The sequence below is a fragment of the Populus euphratica genome, unplaced genomic scaffold, assembly GCF_000495115.2.
Source record: "Populus euphratica unplaced genomic scaffold, PopEup_1.0 scaffold93.1, whole genome shotgun sequence".
In the NCBI taxonomy this organism is placed as follows: Eukaryota; Viridiplantae; Streptophyta; class Magnoliopsida; order Malpighiales; family Salicaceae; genus Populus; species Populus euphratica.
The window spans coordinates 1,600,149-1,618,116 of NW_011499873.1; the positions used below are offsets into that span (position 1 = coordinate 1,600,149).

General features: G+C 32.4%; 2 protein-coding genes and 1 long non-coding RNA gene across 3 annotated transcripts; 2 read left to right on the plus strand and 1 right to left on the minus strand.

Moving 5' to 3' along the window:
- Positions 1 to 3,783: 3,783 nt before the first annotated feature.
- LOC105127872 (auxin response factor 17) lies at positions 3,784 to 8,676 on the plus strand. Its single transcript, XM_011029337.1, has 3 exons — positions 3,784 to 5,091; positions 6,092 to 6,847; positions 8,376 to 8,676. Exons 1-2 carry the CDS (start codon positions 4,021 to 4,023, stop codon positions 6,803 to 6,805), a joined length of 1,785 nt encoding a protein of 594 aa, XP_011027639.1. The 5' UTR covers positions 3,784 to 4,020; the 3' UTR covers positions 6,806 to 6,847; positions 8,376 to 8,676.
- A 4,325-nt stretch (positions 8,677 to 13,001) lies between these two features.
- LOC105127874 (Co-chaperone GrpE family protein) lies at positions 13,002 to 15,274 on the plus strand. Its single transcript, XM_011029338.1, has 3 exons — positions 13,002 to 13,416; positions 13,630 to 14,121; positions 14,728 to 15,274. Exons 1-3 carry the CDS (start codon positions 13,177 to 13,179, stop codon positions 14,929 to 14,931), a joined length of 936 nt encoding a protein of 311 aa, XP_011027640.1. The 5' UTR covers positions 13,002 to 13,176; the 3' UTR covers positions 14,932 to 15,274.
- A 1,722-nt stretch (positions 15,275 to 16,996) lies between these two features.
- LOC105127875 (uncharacterized) lies at positions 16,997 to 17,750 on the minus strand. Its single transcript, XR_842719.1, has 3 exons — positions 17,656 to 17,750; positions 17,413 to 17,566; positions 16,997 to 17,253 (listed from the first exon to the last, which is right to left on the minus strand). It is a non-coding gene; the product is annotated as an uncharacterized LOC105127875 (long non-coding RNA).
- Positions 17,751 to 17,968: the final 218 nt, after the last annotated feature.

Sequence of the window (17,968 nt, forward strand, 5' to 3'; positions counted from 1 at the left end):
GATAATGACTAGACACGACAGGTCCAATGGATTGGAGATGAATAGTAAGCATTATAATATTACAGTGCTGGTTGTTTTTTTAAAAAAATTAAAATATATTTAAATAATATATTTTATTTTAAAAAATTATTGTGATATCAACAAATTTAAAAAAATTAAAAAAATTATTTAGAACAATGAAATATCAACAAATTTAAAAAAATTAAAAAATTTATTTAAAACAATGAAAAAAATAAAAAAATTATTTTTTAAAAACACAAAAACAAATGGACTTAGACTGAATTACTGATTTGTGTTACACTGAAGATAATTTTTTTTAATGAAAAAAAATTCTTAAATGATCAAGAAAGATAAAAAAATAAGGGTAAAAAAAATTGACACACTTATTGAATTGATTTTAATTAATTTTAATTATTTTGTTAAACTCATGACATGCATCTTAAGACCATGATAGTTTTATAAAAAATAAATTATAACTATTTAATTCTATGAAAACCAAAACAAAACATATAATGAAAGCTAATGTTTTTAAAAAACAATATGGAGATTACATTATATTGAATCGACCTCGTTTCTTAGTTTAATTCATCAAAGTTGTGACCTAGGTTAGAGCTCCATCTAGTTAGATTATTTTATTTTTTTGAATTATTTTTTACCTAAACATATGATAGCAGAAATAGAGATTTTTTAAAAAAATATATATGAAATTGAAAGACAAAAATTAAATATAAAAAAGACTAAAATATATTAGATTAACTCTGGTTTCGTGATCTAAATCACGGGTTTCATTGGGTTTAATAAAAAAATTAAAAAGCATAGCTAAATATATGGTAACAAAAATTGAGAAGGATTTTTTTTAAAAAAAAATGAAAGCTAAAGAATGTAATTAAAAGAAAGAAAAAAAGAGGACAAACAACTACGACAACGACGACGACAACAATAATAAGAGGTCAAGTGCGCAAGTCTGGTCTGGATGGCCTAGTATGCCTAAGCCTTAAAAAGAACCTCTAGTCCATGTTTTTGCGTCTAAACTTTTTTTTTTATTGTTTTGTAAATGATGAATAACTTGTCATTTAAAAAAAAAAAAACAGATGTTTCATTTGTTGTTACCTAGATTTTAGCTATAATTAGCGGGCAAGAAATCATGGGTTGATTTTTTTAGATCAACGATCTATTTTAAAAAAAAAATTAAAATCACTTGAACAACACCTTTCTAACATTAAAAAAAAAACTAATTTATCAAACTAAAAAACCTCAAAAAACAACTTAAGAACATAGAACCAGACCAAGTAAAATTTCCCTTTCCTGGCTTTGATTTATATTTAAAACAATATTAAAGTTTTAAAAAACCACCATCAAATTTCTCTTGAGGAAATGAATCAATTGATACCAAGATCAATACTTGTTATGCCTAGAATCATTGACAACTAATGACATTTTTTTATTATTATCATAATTAAGTGATTTTCTCTCTGCCCGATAAAAATATTCAAGGATATGCTTGGTGTTTGAATTGTTGTTTTGTTAATTTTTGAATTATTTTTTTTTTACATTTTAAAATCATCTTGAAATGTTGATGTTAAAGAATAATAATTAAAATAAAATCATCTTGAAATGTTGATGTTAAAAAAAATAATTAAAAATATTTTATTTGAATATATTTTAAATGAAAAGTATTATGAAAAATAATTTATATCATTGTCTCTAACACCCTCTAGGTCATATTATCATGGATTTTTTAAGATTGTGATAAAAAGTGATTTTTAAAATAGTTTTTTATTTTAAATATTTTAATTTTTTAAATTATTAAAGCTAACACATTAAAATTATTAAAAAACTAATTCAACATTTTTTCAAAACTAAAAATATTTTTAAAAAATCCTATAATAAATAAAAGATATATTTATAGTAGCTTTTGTAGTTGTAGTTTGAAAAAAATAAAATATATATTTTCCTTCACTAAATAGGTTGCATTTGTATTTTAAACAAAATATAGATGCAACCTGTTAAACTAACACTATTTTAATGTGTTTGATTAATAATATATTTTAAATTGAGGTTATAAAATAACTATATATATATATTAATAGTTTTAAATTTAATAAAACTCAGATGCAACCTCTTAAATAAACACTATTTTAATGAGTTTGGTTAATAATATCTTTTAAATTGAGGTTATAAAATAACTATATATATATATTAATGATTTTAAATTTAAGTATTATAGATTTAACTATTACTATTATATCATAAAATAAATAATAATTTATATAAAATATTTTTTATTATTTTATTAAATTATTTATAATTCTATTACATATAAAATTTATTTAACAAGAATTGTAATTTTTATAATTTTTTAAATATATAATAAAATTAGATAAAATATTATAAATAAAATTAAAATTAGAATGCAAATAAATTAAATTTACTCTAAATTAATTTTTTTTAAATTACTGTTGATGCGCACTTGAACAGCTGCACTGGTTCTTGATAAAAAAAAAAGAGAGAGCACTGTTCACTTTCTGAACAGTGCAGAGGAAGGAAAGCTCGGGCTGCTTTGAATTTCATTGTGTGTTAAACGCAAAACTCAATGGGACCCATCAGAAATAAACTGCATTTTGAATGTTGCCAAACAATTGTTTGGCTGTGGTTGCTTCAAACGCTGAAGCAACCAAATCCTATTTCTTTCGAGGTTCGTTTCACTGCACACGCTGTAAACGTGTAAGCCCCACCACTTCATTTATGCACCTTTCACGCGCCGTCAACTTTTCCTTTTCGTAATTATTACCCGTCACGGACAATATAATTATGTGTACGAGATTTGTATTCATTCCTTTCAAGATCTCACTTTAGTAACTGCTTGGTGCCACAAACTGGAATCGCCATCGCTGCACTTGCAGAATGCAGTTGTTCTCTTTGTATTTTTACATTAAATATTTTAAAATAATATATATATTTTTTAATTTTTTAAAATTTATTTTAATTTAAACATATAAAACCAATCCGAAAACATTAAAATAAATTATAATGGTAGAGAAACGAACTTATGGTCAAAATGCAAATCACCCTCTCATTAATATAATTGAATAAAGTTTCTTTTAGTTTCATTTCTCATTAATATTACATAAATTATATGATAATTTGTATTTTTAAATAATATATTTTTTATTTTTTAATAATTTATTTTAATATAAACACATAAAACCAACCCAAGAACTTTAAAATAAATTTTAATTTTGAATAAATAAGATTGCAGTCAAAATAACAATCATTCTCTTATTAATATAGTTGAGAAAATTTCTTTCAATCTCATTTCTTATCAATATTACATAAATTATTTGTTTATTTGTACGTCATATAAAAATATAGAAAGTTAAGTTGATTTATATTTAAAAAAAAATACTAAAATCATATATTTAAAAAAATCATATAGTTAAATTGATGTATAAATCTAACACAAAATAACTAGTAAAATCACCATACATAAATGTATTATATAAATATTTTTCAAGATAATTATTATCAAAATACTTCACAAAATATATTTTTAAATATTATATCTAGAAATGATTTTGATAATATCACTAAATTACTGTGGAAATCTAAATACTTATAGTAGAAAAAAATATTTTTTTTATCTACACCTAAGAAATTGGATTGTTTTTCCTTTTTTAATTCACACCTGCTAGAGTGTGGTGCACGCGTCTCGAGATAGCGTGGAGAACTAGAGAGGTTAAAAATCCTGAAGTTAGTTGGCAAGAGTGTCGTGGCTAAAACTGTAAAATACAGTGTAACCAATTAAGCAGTCCCTAAACCTCTCCATCTTTTTTTGCCCGTTCTCCGACCCCGAGACGGCACTCTCTTTCCCGTACTTCGTCTCAGACAATATTTAAGTCTCTCTCTCTCTATATATATATCCTTTTCTCTTTCGACGCACGCAGAGCTCATATGTTAGTAAACCGTTTCCATTTCACTCTTACCTCTCTCTTTGGTTTCGGAACCCAAACAAACTAACAAATGCCGCCGCCGCAACTGACTGAGCTCAGTCGCGTAGACCCGCGGTTTTGGCGAGCCTGTGCAGGATCCTCCGTTCAAATTCCCGCCGTTAACTCTAGGGTTTACTACTTCCCTCAAGGTCATTTAGAACAATCCTCATCGTCCACGGCACCTCATCCTCCATTCCTCTCTAATCTCGCTCTCTCTAAACCCTCAATCCCTTGCCAAATCTCCGCCGTTGATTTCCTCGCTGATCCAGTAACTGACGAGGTCTTCACCAGACTTCTCCTTATCCCTCTGGATAACCCCTCCTCTAACCTCCCTCTCTCCTTTCTAGAACCTTGTAGAAGTGAAGGTGAAGGTGCTAATAACGTTGATGACGACGAAAGAAAGATTTTGGCCTTCTCTAAGATTCTAACTCCATCAGATGCGAATAACGGTGGCGGCTTCTCTGTCCCGAGGTTCTGTGCCGACTCGATCTTCCCTCCGTTAAACTACCAGGCGGAGCCTCCGGTCCAGACTCTAACTGTTGCCGATATTCACGGCGTTAGTTGGGATTTCAGGCACATTTATCGAGGTACGCCACGTAGGCACTTGCTAACTACCGGATGGAGTAAGTTTGTCAACAATAAGAAGTTGATTGCGGGAGATTCGGTGGTTTTTATGAGGAATTTGAAGGGAGAGATGTTCATTGGAGTGAGGAGGGCTGTTAGGTTTAATAACAGTGCCAGGTGGAGGGAGCAGATTTCTGACAGCGGTGGAGATGGGAAAGTGAAGGTGGAGGAGGGGTTTTCAAGGAGTTGGAGAGGGCGGTTGTCTCAAGAGGCTGTGGTGGAGGCAGTAGAGAGGGCGGCTAAAGGCTTGCCGTTTGAGGTTGTCTACTATCCGAGGGCAGGGTGGTATTCAGATTTTGTGGTGAGGGCTGAAGTGGTGGAAGCTGCACTATGTGTATTTTGGACTGCTGGGATGAGAGTGAAGATGGCTGTGGAGACTGAGGATTCCTCCAGAATGACTTGGTTTCAGGGGACTGTTTCTGGTACTGGTTTGCCTGACTGTGGTGCATGGCGTGGCTCTCCTTGGCGCATGCTTCAGGTATGCATGTTAATAACATGTTTGCTGATTTACATTTTTGTTTGGTTTATAGAGTAATTTGTTAATTGTTTTATACAGTTCATGGTCATGTGAAAATAAGTGATTTGGGAGGATAATGGGGTCTTTTGCTTTTGAGCTAGGAAGCAAAAATACATTAGTTTCCAATGATCTTAAATCATTTTTGTGGCTTGCTTATGCCCTTAAACAATACCTGCTACTTTTGATTTTGAGCAGAAAAATATGATGAAATGCTAAGGGCTAATCTCCCCTGTTGTGATTTTTTGTGAATGATGTCTGTAGTGTATGTTAAACAATAAGAATAGATGTAAATGAAGAGCAGTTGGCTGTCAATGAAATGGAGCAATTTATTCCAATCGGATATTAAGGTTGTGCTTGAAATAGTCGTGTTCTTTTTACAGTTTCCTATTTTTTGTATTTTATATGTAAGCTGTTTCCTGTGACTTTGGTTCTTGGATGCAATTGTGTGATTTGGGTAACTGAATATTTAGGGCACTGAATAGCTTGCTGCAACTAAGCTAGTGTACTGTATACCTTGTTTTTCTTTGTTCTTCATCCTACCCAAGGCTACATTACTTGCCTTGAAGCTATATGTCATGAAACATGATTAAGGTTTTCTTCTATTACATGCCAAGGAGTACCACCTAAAGTCTTAAGAACTCTGTTACTATTTAAGTTAGAATTTCACTGCGGCACTTGTTAGGGACTTCTGGTTTGTTCCAAGACTCATTTACCCTTTCCTATGGCCATTTTCACAATCTCTGCAATTTGATTTTGAAGGTCATCTAATTTTAACCAGGTCTTTCCCTCTTCGTAAGTGTTTAACAGTTTTAGGTCAAGTAGTGAGCTCCGCTAGTGATTATCTGTTAATGATTCTGTTATATAGTTGCAGTTATATAAGTTTCCTTCACAGTCACAACATCAAACTTTCGATCCTTTTACCATATTTGCTGCCATTTCAACCTTTTTCTCTCTTGCATAGATTACTTGGGATGAGCCTGAAGTTCTGCAGAATGTAAAGAGAGTGAGCCCTTGGCAAGTGGAATTTGTTGCAACCACACTGCCACTTCAAGACGCATCCCCCCCAATGAAGAAATTGAGATATCCAAATGATTCTAGGTTCCTGACAGATGGAGAACTTTTTTTTCCCATGTCAGATCTAACTAATTCAACTACGGGGCATATGAATGCTTCAATGTTGAATTATAGTACTTTTCCTGCTGGCATGCAGGGAGCCAGGCAAGATCCTTTTTCCACATTCAGTTTATCCAACTTAATAAGTGAAAATGCTTCTCAGGTGTTTGGTGACAAGGTCTTTGGAAACAACTTGGTACCCAAAATGAAAACAATGCCCAGTGAGATGAACATTGGCAGTTTGCAGTGTGGGGACTTATCACCTGAGAGCCAGAGTAGTGCACATTCTTTTGGCAAAGACTTTACTGGAAACAGGAGCTTCAACCCCAAAAAGGTTGGAATTAGCTCTATTCAGTTATTTGGTAAGATCATTCACATGAATCAGCCGGTTGAAAATGGTTTTGATGGTGTTGGCTTCATGGACAACAGCAATAAAGGTTGCAATGAAACTGAGGGTGTTAATGCACTCGAACTTTCACTGACTTCCTCCTATACAGAACTACTTAACAGGATTGATGTCCAATGCCAAAGCGCTTCTGCTGTTGAGGCATGTTCTGCATGAACAAATAGTTCTGTAATGCCATGCTAATAAATAGCTTTGCAGGTATGTTGTCTGTGATTGAACACCACAAACTCTATTATTTTATACTTGCGTGAAATATTACTGCTTTAAATTTGATGGTGCAAATTGGATAGTTGCTTACTAATAATTAATTTCCTATAATATGGTTACTTCCGTGCTATCACAGCTAATTGAAGCCTTATCCCAAATGCTCTTCATTTAGTTTTGATGTCATTACATGGTTGCCATGTTTCTCTTCTCATGTCATGCTTCCCAGGGGTTTTGTATACGTGCATTAATGCTAGTACATTGTTTTGTTTTCCTTCATGTATCATGCTCCCCTTCCGTGCCCGTTGTCTTGTTCTAGATTTAGAGAGTGTGGGTCCTGTGTCTGAGCAATTCCCCGGTCTCCTTACACTTGTTCATATGTACATTGAATTATAGAGATCTAAAGTTTGTTACTTGCTTTAACTTCTTCGTAAACAAAGCCTGTTTTTTTTTTAAAAAATAAACTGCAGGGTTTTTCCCCCCATTAGAAGGTAAATATGATAGAGCACTGAGGAATAAATGTTTCTATCCTAATTTACTAGTTACAGTCAGATTAGTTGAAATAAGTAGCATTTGGCTCTCAGAAGCATAACATGGTACGCTATGCACTCTTTCATTTTGAGTCTTGATTTTCTAAGGCTCAAGAGTCAGTCAAATGCGTCTGAAGAACTAATTCTTTTCTAATAGTAAGTGCTGAAATAATTGTCAATACCGTTTCTTTAAACGAGCAAGTTCATAGTTTTCTATGAATTGCTGGGTTGTAAAAGTGTCATGCTATGTGGTCAATAATATGGAAGAATCTGTTGAAATTCAAAAGTTTGCGCTGCACATTCCGAAGGATTCCTTCCGATCTCCTTATTTTATCATGTCGGTGGAAATCAGATAAAGGAAATTCCTGTTTAAAATATAGAGTTGTGCCAAGTATTTTACAAGGAAGAAGCAATTGTCTTTCCTACAAATTCTTTATTATTAATTTACCATGACTACCGGGTACTGCATTCTCGTGAATTACTAAATTATAAGAGTGACCCATAAACGCCAAAAACTTCCTGTGTTCCCATCTCCATCCTGATAAGCTGGAAACAAAGCTTTTGTTTCGTTTCGTTTTTCTTTTTTTCGAATTATAGTTAGATTGATGGCAACTGTAAGGAAAATTCCAGGAAGACTGTTTTCACTCGTGTTTAGCTTTCTTTGTCACCGAAAAGGCGAGTGCAAGAACAGACCTTTTATATTAAATCCAAGGGGGCAAAAAAATCTACTTGCTTCTCCATTCTCGGGCGCAACATTTATAGATTGACTTGCCTTTTTCATTGAGAAATCAGGCATTGAATTGCCTTTTAATGAACTCAGGCTTTCGGCCCCATTTTGCTGTGCTTAATTAGCGTTACAAATTGTTCGCTTGGATCTCAATGGGTGGTAACAGAGAAGGAAAAGACCAGGGCCAAAACATAAATGTGGCCTTCTTGCTGTTTTAGTCAAGAAAACCATTCCTGACATGTCCTCTGTCTGTTCTTGTTTTCAGGTTTTATCTGCATGCATAGAGCTGACTTCTAATTAGACCCAGGCAGTAGTGACTGGTCTCCAGTTTAGTGTACGCTAGTCTGTTCTTGTTAGCGATGCGGGCAGCTTAGAAAATTGAAAGCAGATGTTTGAATTCAGTGTTGGATATTTTTGTGGCGTATGCGTTTTGTCTTGGTTTCACGTTATTTGATATATCTTTGCTTGATTTATAAGGATGTACATTATTAAAAACACTAACAGGGATCGGTCACTCATAATTTATTATGGATTCTAATAGTAAATTTATAATTTTACCCTTGTCACTCGAACATTTAGCCATGTTAGGAGGTTAATCCGGTCTTTTCCTTAGTACACAAATGTCCAAGTTCATAAAGAACATTACGGAACATTACGGTGAGCTAGATCTTTAATGCACAATAAAATTACTAAATTGCACTTGAAAGTTACTTTTATTTAATGGATATTAAATGTTATTTTTTTGTTTTTTACTAGTTTGATTGACTAAATTGCTCCTAAAATCGAGTTTTCTAAACCGGGTGTTGTTTCTGTCATTTACTTTGATTTTTTTTGTTATTATTAAATTGGGTTATAAACAATCAAGTCTTCTTTTATTTTTAAAAATTACTTAAAAAAAATTGTTAGTATATGTTACTTATACATTTACATGGTAATCCACCTTTTGGTGGAGAAATGTTAGCTTCTATTATGGTTTTAAAAGCTATATGATACCTCCTTTTACCTGGGATGACACATGTGATAGTTACAATGGTGGTTGGTTGTCAGCCACCTTTTTTTTTTTTTTCATTCAATTTCTTTTTTCTTTTGAATTTTGTGCTTGCTATTAAAAAAATCAAATCTCTCATGACATTTTAGGTTTCATCCTTATTATTTTGATTTTTGAGTTTGATTTTTTATATCAAATTTTAATTTATTTTTAATTTCAACCTTAAATTTATAATCTTAATTTTTTTCTCTTCAATTTGATCATTATTTTTTTTATTGTTATTTTAGTCCTTTTCTTTTCAATTTTATCTTTCAATTCAAAGTTTAATAACTTTAAATGTTTGGCTCTCAATGTTTTTATTTTTAAGTTTAATTCTTAGATCTTTTATTAAATTTTAATTTATTTTAAATTTCACCATTGGATCTATAATTTTTATTTTTTATTTTTATAAATTCGATCCTCATTCTCTTGATTTTTATTTTTTTTGTTTTGTATTTTTTTGTGAATTTGATTTTTCTTTTCAATTTTTCCTTTTAATCCAAAATCTTATATTGCCATCATATTTTTTTTCTTCAAATTAGATCTTCATTCTTTTAATTTTTATTTTCTTATTCTTTTATATAATTTATTTTTTTCATCTCATCATTCAAAATTTAATTTATGAAGAATTGATCTTTGTGGCGTTTCCTATAGTTTTAGACCTAACCTCAAAGTTGATACGAGCAAATACTAGGTGTCACGTCATCTCATCATTTAAAATTTAATTTATCAAGAATTGATTTTTTTAGTGTTTTTTATAGTTTTAGACCTAACCTCAAAGTCAATAAGAGTAAGTACCAGGTTATAGGTTATATGAGTTTATCCAAGTTAACTTAAGTCAATCAAATCTTTTTATTTTATAAAAAAGTTAAAAAGACATCACTTTGAACAAAAAAATAAAGGCAAATAGTTAATGAATTTTGACTTAGTTTTTCTCATGTTGACTAAATCATGACTTAACCCCTTGTTTTTTTATCATTTTATATCATGCCAATTCTTTCAAAAAAAAATTTAAAACATGATTAAAATGATAGTTTATTTTTCGAGTCATGAGTTAGCCCATCAAGTCGAGTCAAGTTTAAAATGATAGTTTTCTAAATGAGATACTTTTAGTTTAATCACCAACTAGAATCATAAGTTTAAAAAATTAATGCATGTGAACACAGTTTTTTTCCTTGCTTGCCTCCTTTAAATTTGTTCATTTTAAAAAATAATATTTGTTATTGTTTTAAGTTTTTTTTTAATTAGATTATTTTTATCTTATGATCTAAACAATAAATTTAGTCGGACGTCCAAATATTTTTTTTTCATCCTTTTCTATTTTGTTTTTCAAAATTTAGTTCTATTTAAAATTAAGCTTTTTTTTGTAAGTACTTTGTATTTTATATTGTATTTTATATTCTATTAGGTTATTTTATTTATATAATCCCAACCTTACCCAATTCTTTATTTTTAAAGCTTTTTTGTTCATTGATATTTTTTTTAGATAATAATGATTCCTGTGACTAACAATCATTATTTTTTTTCTTTTTTTCTTTATACGACAACAAGGAATTGATGATAGAAGATTAGATGGATCACTTAATGAAAACATCAACGATCTTTAAAACCGAAACAACATGACTTGAAAGATCCAGAGCATTTCAGCTTCTCTCAATTTCAAATCTAAGGATAAACCCAGCAGGAAAAAATGAAGAAGCAAAATAAGGCACTACAAAGTAAAAGGCAGATTAACAACAATGAACACGTAAAGAAAGCAACTAAAGAACATGAAAATGAAAGTAGCAAAATTGAACAGAAAATGCGAAGAGAGATAGAACACATAAAAATCAGAGGGAGAGGCACTCAGGATGCTAAAGACCAGAACAAACCGAAAGTCAGTCATCTACAAACTCTCAATTGATTACAAGAAAGCAATATAAATGTTGTTTCCATCTTCTCTGTTCAAATAATAGCAACATCCAACCAACAAAAACCATCACATCAAAAGCTATAGATATTTCAGACCTTTCAAGGTCACAATCCAGTCAGAAATCAAGGAAAAACACCCCTTTCCATTGAAGTTTGCTTATCCTAACAATTTTAGCAAACTGGGCATAGAATAATGCAATTGAAATAACAAATTGAAGAACGATTTGGACAAAAGAAATTTAGACGCTATTGTAGATTCCTTCAGTGTTTTAGCAGGGCGTTTTAGTATACTTGGTAAATCTGCAGAAAAAAATTGGAGCTTTGTCATAACATGGAAGACCAAAACTTTGTTAATGAAGGCTACTGCTTGGCTGTAATGCTCTATACTAAAAAATCATTCTTCCATTATGCAAGTAATAAAAGGAGAAGAACACGAGGAAAAGAAAAGAAGGGAATACCCAGAAAGGAATGAAAAGGGATACATAAGAGGTAAAAGGTACAGTGAGGGAAAGAAGATGGCAACACAAGAGGGATTTGAAACCAACACGACGACAGTTTTTACTCGTTTCTGTTTATTTGGGCGTAGTTCTAATATTAGTTACAGTAAAGTGGTAGTTACATGTTGGATGGCAAAGCTGTAATATTAATAATTTAATATTATAAATATTAATTAAGGTGGTGTTTGATCATTATCTCATGACAAAATAGAAGAAGATTGTAAAAACAAGAAAGATAAAATAGAAAAGGAGATAGATACATAACTTCTTGATAGTGATAACCATGATAAAATTAATATTTTTATATTTTATTTGGTTTTGATAGATATGATGAAATAAAATATAAAAAGTTTATTTTATTTTTAATATGTATTAGTGTTAACTTTACACATCTAAAAAATAATTATATATTATTTTTTAATTTAATTTGTACCTAATTTTGAAATTAATAATATTATAATAAATTTAATTATAAAATCAGAATTGGTCTAACAGGTCGACATGTTACCTAATTGATCTATAGTCTAAACCTGTTAGATTTAAAAAAAAAGAGGAAATTTTGACCCAACTTAACCCATAAAAAAATCAGGTCGACCTAAGATAAAACATAGGTTAAAAACATATTAATTTATTTATTTGATTTTTTCTAGGTCAAAACAAGATTATTTTAATTATTTTTTTAATCAACTTGGATTTACCCTCTCGACTCTTGACCTGGATTTTATCTTATATCAACTTTCAAGTTTATTTTTAAAACTATGATAATAACTAATTAATTCTTGTGTCGATTTTTTTAACTCGTGACTTAAATTTTGCTTTAGATCAACCATCAAGTCTGATTTTAAAATCAAGATAATAATAATTTTTATCTTACATGTTTTAGTTTAATAATTTTAAAATTTAATGTTTTTTATAATGATATTTTACAAATAAAGAATATTATATTTTTAAACCTTTCTCTCTCTCTTACACACATATATATATCTTATGTTTTCAAGTATAAAAATAAATTTATTTTTATTTTTATCTTTATCTTTTCAACTAAACATATTTTTATTTCCATTATTTTTTATTTTGAAACAACAATCAAATGCTATCTAAATCAAATATAATGATAATCCTGTAAATAATTTTGATATATTTTGTTAAATTTTTAATACATGAGCATGAGAATATAAATTTTTTTAAACTTATAAACCTTAGAATATAAAATATAATTTTTTAAAAAATGAAGGCAAAACAATAAAATAAACAACCTATAAAAAAACCTGGTGGACCTAACTTCTATTTAAAAATAGTTAAAAACTCAGGTAAAAAAAAAATAAATCATTGATAAATCACGGACACTAACTTGGGGCAGAATGAACACAATCTGATTTGACTTGTTTTCGATGTGAGACTAATTTGGCCCTCTCTCTTGCTGAAGAAATAAACAAATTAAGCTCATCCTTCTAGACAAATCTTAGAGAGAGAAAGAGAGGGGGAGGGAGAGGGAGAGCTCCAAAGCTCAACCGAGGATCAAGAAAAACAACCAAAATAAACAAACTGTACATTCCTGACTGAGAGCCCATAAATCATCACCATCACTCTTCCTCGTCAATTTTTTTATTTTTTATTATTATCATCATTCAATGGCTGTTTCCCTGTCCAATTACACTCTCTTAGCTCCTCCTCGCCTCTCTGCTTCTTTTTCTTCAAAACCCTCCAAAACCCTAGAAACCAAAACCCCATCACCTCTCCACCAAATGCCCCTCCGTCTATGCAAACCCATCAACGCCTCCCTTCCCTCCAGCTCCTCTCCAATCCCAATCAACAACGTTAAAAGGCGTTCTTTGAAGACTTATCTCGCACCTGAAGACTCTGCACCCACTGTATGTTGTATTTTCTTTTTCCTTTTTAACCTTTTTCTTTTTTTCCATTCCCAACCACTTGTATCCATGGAAATAGACAGCCAAGATCACAAAACTTTTCGTTTTCAATTTTGTTTTCTATTAGAACAAACACAAGTTTCATATCAAATCATTATGTGATGTTTTCTTTTTCTTCCTGTCTTTGCTATCTTTGCCATAATCACTCCTATTTAGACGAATGGGAAGGATGAGAATATTGAGATCCAAGAAGGTCAGAAACGAGGACCCGGTTTAAAGAACCTTATGAAAACTTACAGGCAGGCTATTTTTTACGGAGATGAGAAGACTATATTGGATATTGAAGCTAAGGTAGGCACCATAGAAAAAGAGAATCATGAATTTCTCCAGAAAGTTTCATCTTTATCCGCTGAGATAACCTCTGGGAAGGAGAAATATATTCGCTTGCAAGCAGATTTTGATAATTTTAGGAAAAGGTCAGACAAGGAGAGGGTCAAAATTAGGAGTGATGCCCAGGGAGAAGTGATCGAGAGCCTTCTTCCCATGGTGGACAGTTTTGAGAGAGCAAAGCAACAAATACAACCGGAAACAGAAAAAGAAAAGAAAATTGATTCAAGTTACCAGGGTATATACAAGCAATTGGTGGATATTATGAGGAACTTGCATGTGGCTGCAGTGCCAACGGTTGGAAAGCCTTTTGATCCTTCTGTAAGAGCGAATTCCTGGAGTTTACTTCATTTTGTACATTGTGTTATGCATGATGCCTTTTCTTGTTGCTTTTGGTCTTGGTTTTATGAATGATGCCTTTTCTTTTTGCTTGTTTTTGCTTTTGATTAATCACTGGATATGAGATAGTACTTAGGGTTGTGATTAATTTTGATTAATACTTTATTTTTGTCATCTCTGCATGTGCATGCAATAATTTCCAGAACTCTGTTTATGCATGAATAAACAAAATAAATAAATAAATAAACAATGCACTGCCAGTGTTGTTTGTCCAAATTGAGAATAAATTGAAATTGGGTGAAATTTGAGATTTTGATTGGCAGTTCCCACTACTAACCTCTGCTTCTTAGATTTACTTCCTGATTAGAAGTCAAATTCATGGATCTATGATGTTTGAATAAAAGGAACTATATTTGCTTTTGCTACAAGAGCTACTATACTGTAAATGGTTTTGTCTGAATCATCAGGGAACATGTCTTCGGGAAGTTACGACTGGAATAATGCTTGTAAACTTGAGTAATATGGGTGTTAGCTCATGAACAAATTCAGTATGCCTTCTGTTAATAATTGAGCTCTTTTTTCTTGTAGCTGCATGAGGCCATTGCCCGAGAAGAGTCTCAAGAGTACAAAGAGGGCATTATAATTCAAGAATTCCGTCGTGGATTTCTCATTGGGAATCGGCTAATAAGACCAGCAATGGTTAAAGTTTCTTCTGGGCCTGGAAACAAAAAATCCTCAGTGGGTACCGAGAAACGTGCTGAGCAACCTGCAACAGCTGCTGGAATGGACTAGCGATATAATTGCTGGGCAAGCAAGTTTTGAAAATGAGTATTTCCTTTGACTTGCCGTCATGTGGTTATTGTTTATCAGTTCCGAAACTTTTGTTGTTGAATCAATTCATGTTTGCCCAGGTGAAAAAAATAAAAAATAAAATCATCCCCTGGCGTTGAGACTGTAGAATTCAGTTTTTATGTTATAAACTTCTAGGAGACATTTGGGCTCAGGAAAGGGCAACAAAGTCTTCTTGACACGTGTATACAATCACAATGCGTTAACCAGTTGGTTCATCGCGTGGAAGTGCAACTTTCGTTTAATCTGTGTTTATGCCAGCGCGTTTTACTATTTGCACTGCATTTCTTGGAAGATGAATGCCGTACCATCCTTTTACTTTCTCTTTTTGACTTTTCAGTTTGTGGAGATGTGGAAAGCTGGCTCTAGAAGCCCGATAGTTCCATTCTGCGTTAACGGATGACATACATATCAGACTGGAAATCGACTCCTCAATTAGCATTGCGAGACCTGCAACCTATTATAATGTTTCTTTGACTTGAAACCACGCAATGCAAATCCCATCTTGTCTAAATGCAAGCAAGACTATTTGGGACATGTCAAGCGATTTTTACAGCTCCTTGATGTCTAGAATCATCTATAAACTAGCTATTAGAAGAAGACAAACCCCATCTGTACTTTTGTTAAAACACTGATATCTATCATGCGCTGATGACACGATATAGCTAAATCTACCCTTTCACATGCACTTTGGAAGCCACAAAATGCTTGTTTACTTAAAAGAGCTTTTCATTAGAGCACAAATTCGTTTGATACAAAATACCAATCAGCAATGACAAAGACACAGGTGGAGCATTAACAGGAATCAACTTCAGATTGAAGCTGGCTTCTCGAACAATTAACATCATGGAACTTCAGATTGGGTAACCTGCTGTGATCAACTGACTTTTGTATCAACGCAGCTTCAGGGTATTGGCAAACTTGTGTACAAGCACAATCCCCGATTAAGTCTTTATGATCATCTGAAACTTGATTTCTCTAATGGGAACCAATGATGGGTGTGGTTTTTTTATTCATCTGCCATCCCTTTCTCGCTCCCAAGACAAGCAAGAAATCAAGAGGTTCAATCTGCTGCTGATCTAGAGCTGTTAATCCTGCATTGCTATCATTAGAACTCGTAATTTTCTAACAGATATTCGTTCAATAATACATTAGATGCTAATAGAAAGTTTAATTATATCATTGTGTTTCAACAACACACTCCCTATATCCATACTGTTCAATGAACACTGTTTATATCCCAGATCCCCCTAACTTAAGCATCAAAGATTACACCCTTCTTGCCCTTCTTGGACTTGAGCATCAAAAACTACATGACCTTGTTAATTCCTATGCTACTTGAAGAAATGCGATATCCTCAAATGCAAGTGCCCAAAACTTCCGTAACAAACCAAAGGAGGTTATTCTTCTTTTCAACTTGGTATGTCTTCTAGGCTGTGCGCATCATAGATTATGAGCTGAAGAGATGAAATGCAGAGCAAAAGAATCAACACTGAAAGGCCCAACAACCACCCCAAGTTGTTCACAGAACCTGACACCCATTAAGTCACTGGAAATTGTCCAGATGAATCCTCTTTTCTTACCAAGCCATGGGAAAACTTGAAAACCTACGATATCAAACACAGGATCTCCCTTCTATTATTACTGCCTTGAACCTTTCTTTCAGGAAATCCTCACCACAAGAAAGAGTTCTCAAGCAACTATGATAATCAATCACATTTGATAAAGACAAATGTTTCCCAGGAACAAACTATCAGAACAATATACTGTATCTAAGGTGAAACCGATCAACTCATAAGGCATCATATGGCATTCAATGTGAGGTTTGACTATCCACCTTACATTTTCTTCAAAGACTATCTAACCCACACTAGGCCAACAATAGCCACGAAAGAAGCCATCAAAACCCATGTGAAATATATAGCATGCCAAAGATCACATCCATGGCATTAAAATCAATGAACACAACCATCTAAAGCCCACCATTCAACGATAACTGCACTGCCTCAATTCCCACAGATATCTCATGCTTTTCTTCGTGACCAGGTATCCATAAAACTAATGAAAAACACCTTGCGGGTCGTTCTATGAAACACTCAGCTGTCGTAGTATTCAAGATCAGCATAACAACTGGAAACCCACTACCGTTTTTCCGGATAAAACTAGTACAGCTAAAATCCTGGTTATTGAGTCATCATCACAATATTACTTGATTGATTTCTAGCTAAGAGCCGCACTTTGTGACCCATTTTCGACCAGGAAATCCTAGAACAACAACAATAGTCATAAAAAACGAACTATCCAATTAACTATATACATAAATCAAAGTACAGGACTTTCAAATTCAGACTCCGACCTGAACTCTTAATTTAATAAAATAAATCAATGAACAACAATAAACAAAATTAAGGAGAACAAAATTACCCAGCAGGAGTGAAATATCGGGGCTCAATGGTATAAAAAATTCTTGATATTCGAAGGGTCAGTGGCTTAGGCTTGGTGGGATTTTTACGCAGGCCGAAAATATCTTGAACCAAAGGCACATGTACCAGCACTAGCTTCCATGCCAAACACTAACCTGATCATCAAATTTCCACCAATCAAATCCTCAAATTTACTGTCAAAGACGAACGAAACACTGAGGAAAAAATAGAAATGCATACATACCAATAGATATAAACGAAAACACAAACAAGATTGCGAGAACGGGTCGCAAAATTAACAAACCCAAATAATCCCAATGAGAGAGGGAGGAGGAGGAGGACTCCATAGACAAGCAACCGCAAGGTTTTGTCTAGTTAAGCAAGCAAGAAGATGGACTTTAGCCCATTGACAGATTGTACATTCGGGCCCAAACTACAATTGCTCTCAATCAAGGATGGCCGGTCGGTCTTAAAAAATATAATAATAAATAAAAAAAAGGAACGCGCAGGTCAGGTGCTATGACACCGTTTGGGAATGCAGGGAAAAATTATTTTTT